This window comes from Chinchilla lanigera, unplaced genomic scaffold (assembly GCF_000276665.1).
Source record: "Chinchilla lanigera isolate Chin_1 unplaced genomic scaffold, ChiLan1.0 scaffold00105, whole genome shotgun sequence".
Taxonomy (NCBI): Eukaryota; Metazoa; Chordata; class Mammalia; order Rodentia; family Chinchillidae; genus Chinchilla; species Chinchilla lanigera.
In genome coordinates this window covers 6,354,994-6,362,648 of record NW_004955506.1, presented here as the reverse complement: position 1 = coordinate 6,362,648, position 7,655 = coordinate 6,354,994, and the positions used below count along the sequence as shown (strand labels likewise).

At 56.2% G+C, this 7,655-nt stretch overlaps 2 protein-coding genes across 3 annotated transcripts in view; both read right to left on the bottom strand.

Annotated features, from left to right (window-relative positions):
* The window catches only part of Trim65 (tripartite motif containing 65), a gene marked incomplete in the record, with an annotated part of 4,384 nt that extends 4,095 nt beyond the window's left edge, over positions 1-289 (bottom strand). The window contains 1 exon segment of the mRNA XM_013506003.1: positions 1-289. Within this exon segment, the coding sequence (XP_013361457.1) occupies positions 1-253 (253 nt within the window).
* Positions 290-1,541: 1,252 nt separating this feature from the next.
* Positions 1,542-6,788, bottom strand: Mrpl38 (mitochondrial ribosomal protein L38). Of its 2 annotated transcripts, none has more exons than XM_005407470.2 (9): positions 6,630-6,784; positions 6,347-6,526; positions 4,334-4,468; positions 4,055-4,263; positions 3,562-3,634; positions 3,371-3,416; positions 2,273-2,431; positions 1,977-2,113; positions 1,542-1,877 (listed from the first exon to the last, which is right to left on the bottom strand). In XM_005407470.2, exons 1-9 carry the CDS (start codon positions 6,694-6,696, stop codon positions 1,741-1,743), a joined length of 1,143 nt encoding a protein of 380 aa, XP_005407527.1. In that variant the 5' UTR covers positions 6,697-6,784; the 3' UTR covers positions 1,542-1,740. The 2 variants fall into 2 exon arrangements, 1 of the variants encoding a protein (XP_005407527.1); XR_264362.2 differs by having other exon boundaries at positions 1,785-1,877; positions 3,371-3,454; positions 6,630-6,788.
* Between the last annotated feature and the right edge of the window lie 867 nt (positions 6,789-7,655).

Genomic DNA, 7,655 nt, shown 5'->3' with positions numbered 1-7,655 from the left:
GGGGCTCGGGGCCGGGCTCCGGCGGGGCGAGGCGCAGCACCTCCAGCACCCCGCTGAGCGCCACGTTGCGGCGCAGCTCGGCGCCGTCGGGGAAGGGCTCGCGGCACTCGGGGCAGGCCTTCTCGCAGCGGCGCCACGAGTTCCGGATGCAGGCCGCGCAGAAGTTGTGGCCGCAAGGCAGCGTCACCGGGTCCTGGTAGACGCCTAGGCAGATGGAGCAGGTCAGCTTGTCCTCCAGCAGCTTCGCGTCCATGGCGGAGGCGGAGAGGCCGGCGGCTGGTGGCGCGAGGGCGGGGCTGCCGTGGGAGGAGCGAGGGCCCCGCCCAGAGGCACGTTGTTGGTGCCCGCAGCCTCCGGCGACCCAAGCAGTTTAGGATGGCCTTACACTCACTTTGTAGCCCAGACTGGTCTCAAACTCGCAATGATCCTCCTGCCTCAGCCTCCCAGTGCTGAGATTACAGGCATGCGCCACCACACCGGGCTCAGTCTTTAGATACCAGAGTTTTGCAAATTGGGTATGGTGGTGTATGCCTATAATCCCAAAATTTGGGAGGCTGAGGCAAGGAGGATCTCGAGTTCAAGGCCAGCCAGGGCTACATAGTGAGATTCTGTCAACCACAAAGCAAAAACAAAGCACCAGGGGTTTGGGAACCTCACCTGGCCTGCTGGGATTACAGGCGTGCACCACCACGCCTGGCATCCCTTTTTTGAGACAGGGTCTCCTGCTGTACTGCCCAGGCTGACCTTGAGCTTGACCCTTTTACCTCAGATTCCTTAGCTGAGATTTAGAGGCACAAGCCACCTCTCACCAATAGGCCTCTTTAACAGACACCAAAATATTTTGCTTCCCTTCTTATGTGACTCCTCCTGAGATGAGTCCCTGGCCTGCAGCTCTAAGCCTTGGAGTAACTCAGACATACCCTTTCATTGAGCAGAGTCAAAAGGGCCCTGAGCTTTGCCTGGCCTCCAGGCAGCGTCTGGCCAGGCAATCCAGCAAGGGAAGCTCCAGCCTGCAAAGCAGCAAGCACTGTGGTCTGTGAAGTGACATGTGAATTCTGGAAAGCATGATAGCTCTCCCTGTGACCCGCTACGAGGTGGCCTTCTCCTCGTGGGAGGGGAGAAACACTAACTACCCGGTGAGGGTCGGGGCATCCTGGCTGAGTGGTGATTGTTTAGAGGTCTCTGTGACCAGTCAGGGCTTCTCACCCGAAGCATGCGGGTGGGCACAGGAGTCTGCCACCACACAGATGTGTCTTTTGTTTTTTATTCTTAGTTGTTGAGCATCAAACGCAGGGCCTGGTGCACGCCATGCAAGTGCTCTACCACACAGCTACAGCTCTAGGCAGACCTCTTTGAAAGAGCTTAGGAGACCAGCTGGCGTTCACTGCCTGCTTTCTCTGGTGTCCTTGTCTTCAGCCACTGGGTCACAGGGCCCCTGACCAACTCAGGCTGGCAGAGGGCTGGGAGGCGGCGCCCTCCTGATGCAGTACAGCTCACTGGAGATTTTCTACTGTTCCTGGAACAAAGACTCAGGCCACGGATGGCAGAAATCATCTTTATTCACACCCCTCTGTCCCACCACCCCACAGTGTCCTTTACTCCAAGTCCTGGGCTTGACAGGAGGGGCTCACAGAGGGGCTGCCTCAGGTGGGCACAGACCCCACAGCTTGGTCCTCTGGAGCTGCACCTGCCAGCCCTGCCGGCCCAGCCCACCCTCTGGGGTGGGTACACTGTGGTCCCTCAGTAGATGCCATAGGTGGGCTCGTGGCTGTCCCTGTACCGGTCCAGATAGCGCAGGGGCTGCCGGTGCGGGAAGCGCTTCTGCTTCGGGTGGTAAGCGGGTGGCCGAACAAACTCAAACACGGGCTCCCGCATGTCTGCAAGAGAAGCGGAGGCCCACGGGTGGACTCCTTGCCTGAGGCAGGGCGCCCAGCTGGGCACTGTCTGTCCCACTTCCCGGCCCCGCCTGCCCTTACCCAGGAGGTGGTGAAAGGTGTGGGTGACAGAGTCATCCCAGCGGCACTGGAAGAAGGCCAGGCCAGCGGGGGTCATGGCCTCCTGGTGTTTTTTGTAGAAATCAAATGTCCGGAAGGTCCTCTGAGCCAGCTGGTAGCTGTGAGAAGATGGGGACAGCTCAGAATTCAGAGCGGGTGACAGAGCCCTGCCGTCCCACCCCCACCCGACCAGAGATCTTGCAAGTCCCACTCTTCTGCCTGTCTCAAGACCTAGGTCAAGAGAGAGGACGGGGCCAGGGAACGGGCCTAATGATTACCAGGGTGAGGGGCGAGTATCCTCGGAGAAGTCGATGGGCTTGTCCTGCTTGAAGAGCAGGAAGGCAAAGCGGTGGAAGCCGGAGCCTTGGGCGGGGAAGGGGGGCAGGTAGGGACACGTCTCTTGTCCTTCAGCCACCCTGGTATCTGGGATGTTGGTGCTGGCAGGAGGCAGGAATCTGTTAATTGCCACTGGAGAGAGGTACTAAGCGTATGTCCCTGGCCTGTGAGGGTAACATCCTTCCCTGAGGCCCCACGAGCCGGGTCTGCCCAACCACTCAGGCTGGCAAGCCAGGCCACCGCTGCTTACTTTTGTTTTCCTGGGACTAGGGGGTCTTATCAGGGGGAGTCTGCCCAGCCTGGCACCGGGGTGGCCACTCAAGCTGCACAGGTAGGTGGATAACTGCTGTTCAGTGACAGTGACAGTGACAGTGACAGAAGCCAGTCTCCCAGCTCCTGGCTTCAGTTACCTCGAAGTCCTGAAGCTGGGGGCACCTGCCTGACCTATGCCGCTGGCCTGGTGCTCAGAGCCAAAAGCCACTGAGAACAAAGGGCAGCCCATCCTGGACTCCCTGGACAGGAATGGCCCGTGGTTCACCAACTGTTTGGGGACCGCACAGCTGTTGGAGACCTCTCCCAGTCCTTTTCCCCATCACCCCTCAGGGTAGTAAGACATGCGGTGGCTCATCCCAGTGTTCCACGTATGACTAGCTGAGGCCTGCTGTCATTATCTTCTGTACCTGCAAAGTGTACAGAGGATCACAGGGCCCCGCCACCAGGCACAGGTGAGGGGTCACTGCCTGGGGTGAGAGGTTAGTTGAAAATCCCATGGTCTAAGCCAGGTATGGTGGTATATGCCTATAGTCCCAATACTTGGAGGCTGAGGCAGGAGGATCATCATGAATTTGAGGCCAGTCTGAGCTACAGAAATGAGTTCAATGCCAGCCTGTACTACAAAGTGAGACCCTGTCTCAAACCAAAACAAAACAATCCCCTGGGCAGTGTACAGTGGAGCCAAGACTGAAATTTAGGGGCAGCCCCTTGGGAGGCTCCTGGGTCTCTTTCTGCACATGCCCCACTCTCCCCCACCAGATACTCACACCAGCCAGTGGAGGTACTCGGCATCTGGCTCCAGCAGGTGTCCATCTGCACGGAAACACACCCTGACCACAGGCCCGGCAGACCTTCCATGGAAGGAGGAGGAGCTGCAGTGCTTCATCCCGCCCACCCCAGCTTCTTGGCTCAGGGGAGGAGGAGGAGGCAGGAGGCCCAGGGAGCCTCAGACACCTACCCAGGTTGGTGAGCAGCAGTGTCCACATGGTGCCTTCATCTGCCTCATAGGTCACCTCTGGAGCCTGGGCAGCCTGGCAGAAATGGAACAGGAGAGCTGCCACCCCGACCAGGGACAGACAAACCATTGCAAACAATGTGTTTCGTGAGAGCTGGAGCCTTAGGCGGTGATCCAAACCAGGGCCCCTAACAGCCCCTCACAGAGGTACACGGGCCAAGAGATGCTGACGGGAGGGATCTGCAGAGCTGCCTGTTCCAAAATCTAAACCATAAAAAAGACCATGTGCCAAGGGACAGAGCCTGGAGGGCACTTCAAAGACAGTGGCAAGTCCCAGGAATACGCAAAGATGCAGCTTCTTTTTCCTGTGTTTTATATTGTTGTCCTTGTAACGCTCATGTTTTATTTTCCAGGAAACCCCAAACCTAGGAGCTGTCTGTGACACTGCAATGGCGACACACGGGGCAGGGAAAAGGACACAGTGAGTGGCACCTACCTCAGTTGGAGTCACTTCATTGCCGTAGTACACAGGCATCAGGTCCTCCTCACCCACAGGATAGGCCACGCGCAGGGGGACCCAGGGCACGAAAGTGGCACCATGGAACAGGTCTCGGTAGAGGCCGCAATACTCAGCCAGCCGCTGCTTATGGTAGGGGCCGCAGGTCCTTTCCCACTCTGCACGCACAGCCTCGAGGGGAATGCTGGCTGGGAAGAAATAAAGGGTTGGAAGCAGGGAGGGGACCGGGACTGATGGCACCCCTCCTCAGAGGCCTACCTGTGCGGAGGCGGGCTGCCCGCTCCTCTTCCACACTGGCTCGAAGCTCCTGGCGGATCCGTTTCCGCTCCAGTAGTCTTTGTGCCCGGCAGATCTTGGGTGGAGGCAGCCCAATGTCAATTTTGTCTTTAGGATCTGGGGAAGATGTGTTGGAGGAAGCAGGATTAGTTCTCTTGGTTAAACTCTTGACCCTACCCAGACCTCTTGGTCTGCTGCTGGAGACTTACCTTTAATTACAAAACTAAGGGACTCTACAGTCGACTCCCCACATCTGAAGAGGGCCCTGCCGTTAGCAAGTCAGACATAAGGTAAGGTTGTGTTTGGGTTCCCTAAACCAGGTCACACTGCCTTGTCTAAATCATGGGACATCAAGAAAGATAGTCATTCTAATTACAATTGGGATCCCAGCTGGCTATGGACACACACCTGTGTTCTGTGGAATGAACAGCTGAAACTACGATTTAAAGAAGTTTAATGTGGGAGACAGCCAGGCGTGGTGGTGCATGCCTGTGATCCCAGCACTCGGGAGGCTGAGGCAGGAGGAATGTTGCAAATTCAAGGCCAGCCTGGGCTACAAAGTGAGCTCAAGGCCAGGTTGAACTGCATAGCGAGACCCTGTCTCAAAAAGGAAAAAATAAAAAAAAAAAAAGGGGAGGAGGCCCAGATAAACCGTATAGGTCAGATCAAAAATTACAAGTGCCTAGGTAATGCTGTTTCTCAGAACACACCTTTGAATAGCCAGGCACTGGACAACTTTCAGTGCAATACCTTTGTCATTTTACCCCAGACACACACATCAAGGATTAGTCTAAGAATTTCAGTAGCTCCCCTGGGCATAACTGTAATCCCAGCACTTTTGGAGGCAGAAGATAGAAATACCTAGCCTGAGCAACATGATTTATATAATGGTGAACCTTTTAGAGACATGTGCCCAAACTGCAAACCCAAACTCACTCATTTATGGCAAAGTGCCAACACTGCAATTAAACCTGAATCCTGAGGTTTTAGTTTAGAAAAAGCAACTCACACATTAACATCTTTTGTCTTAAAAGACAACATGCATGCCATAGGTTTGCCATCATTTAGACTCTGTCTCAAGGAAAAAGTGTGAGTGTGTGCGTGTGGGGGGGTGTAGCTCAGTGGGAAGGACCTGGGTTCAATCCCCAGTCCCAGCCCCTACCCCAATCGATAGGCTGTGCCCTTTAATGCTCACAGCAATCTGGTGAGAGACACAATTATTTCATTTTAGGACTGAGAAATTGAAGCTCAGGGATGTTTACCATTGAGAGGGTAGGCTTGAGGTTTAAATCAGGCTATTTAGATTACGGGCTTATGCCCTTAACTCATAAAAAGTATGTATAAAAGTTTTCAAAATGGATGTACTTATATTTTTTTTGTTTTTTGAGACAGGGTCTCACTATGTAACACAGGCTGGCCTTGAACTCATTATATAGCCCAGGCTGGCTTCGGATGCGGGGTGATCCTCTTGGGGTTACAGGCCAGGGCCACCACACCCTACGCAAAAATGGATGTACTCGGTAAATTCCTTGAAGACTGCGTCCTTGGGTCACCTTGCTCAGGGCTTTAATTTCACTTAGTAAGGTAGTGGACACATGGTGCCAGGTACTGAGAGTGCAAGGACCCAAAGGTGACAAGACAGGGTCCCCAACTGTTGGGTGCTTACGATCTGAGCAAAGGCGAGAAAAGTCAGCCAGGACACAACACGGCATGGCCAGGGATGGGTGCACAGTATTTTAGGAACACAGAGGGGCGTCCAATGAGGAGCAGGGAAGCTGTCAGGAAAGAGGCTTAGGAATACATATTTCAGAAGCTGGAACTCTGACAGCGGAGAGATGATTTTCCAAGGAGCAAAACGAGTGCAAGTTCCTCCCCGGCCCCGGGCGCACGAATGGGCGCCGACCAGGCTCGCTGGGTGAGGGAAACGTGCCGCTCGGTCCCCCGGCCCGAGATCCGGGGCCGGGGCCCATAGCTCCGGCTCCCGTCGCCCCGCACCTGTCTTCTCCCCAAAATGTTCCCGGTAGGTCCGCCACCAATGCGGGGCCCGCGCCTCCTCCTCCGCTCGGCGCCGGTAGCGGTCGAAGCTCCGGTACTTCTCCAGCCGCTCCAAGCTGCTCACATCGATGTCCTGGTTGGGCATCGGCCCCAGCGGGGGGGTCCGGCGGCCCAAGGCGGCTGCGGGCAGAGAGGGGCGTTACGCCGGCGCCAGCCCGGGCCTCAGGGGGCGCGGCCTGCCTCAAACGGGACCAAGAGCTCCCCGGGGCCCCGGATCCCTCACCCGAGGTGCCGAAGCCCCGCCATCCCCGACTTTCGCACAGCAAGACTCGCCACCAGCGCGCAGCCATGTTCCTCAGGCCGCCGCCGCCGCCGCGAGGACCCCGGGAGAGGTGGCTACAGCAGCGCCTGAGCGCCCCGCGTCGGGCCCCGCCCCGCGTCGGGCCCCGCCCCGCCCCGCGTCGGGCCCCGCCCCGCCCCGCGTCGGGCCGGAAGACTCAGGTTCTAGACTCCTCCTTGGAATGGCTGAGAGCCTTCCGCCTGGGCGGGCCGGGGCTTCCGGCTCAGGTGCCTGGCCGGTCAGAGCTACGAACGGCCACCAGGGGGCGGCACACACAGGGAGCACCCAGAACTGGGATGGGTCTCTGCATCCAGATGTCTGAACCATGCATGAGACATCCTGAGCTTCCCGGCCGAGCAAACCAGGGGTGAGGGGTGAGGGGTGACGGGTGGAAAGGAGTGGGGTCCATGCCTGGATTCTGGACTCAGATTGCTTGGGTTTAAATTCCAGATTGTGACCTTTGCCCTTGTAGTTCTCTCACTTGGGCGGGGCAATAACAGGGTTGTTAGATCTGAATTAACATAGCACTGACGCTGGTATAAATGTAGCTCACTTGCAAGGCTACCGTTTGTGTATCAACTTGAAGCAAGTAGTATGTATGAGTGAGTCTTCAAACTGGACACCGATGTTATTATTCCTTTCTACTACAACTTCTCTAAAATAATTGAAGGGAGCATTGTGGCCTTGAGTAGTTATAATATTGAAGGAGAAAAAAGCAGGTACCCAACACTCCACTCCTGTGTGCAACCCAAATGTCTGGGCCCGGACAGAGGCAATGTAAGGGGATAATTAGGCTGCCTCAGTGCGGGTGACAGAAGGACAGTGTCATCTCCAAGTGTCTGTGGGATGTCTCTGCTTGGCTTTCCCATGGGGACTGACTACGCACTGATGAGTGACACTACATAGTCACCTAAGCCGGGGAGCAGGAGGTCCTCCTTGACACACCCGCCTTTTTTTTTTTTTTTTTTT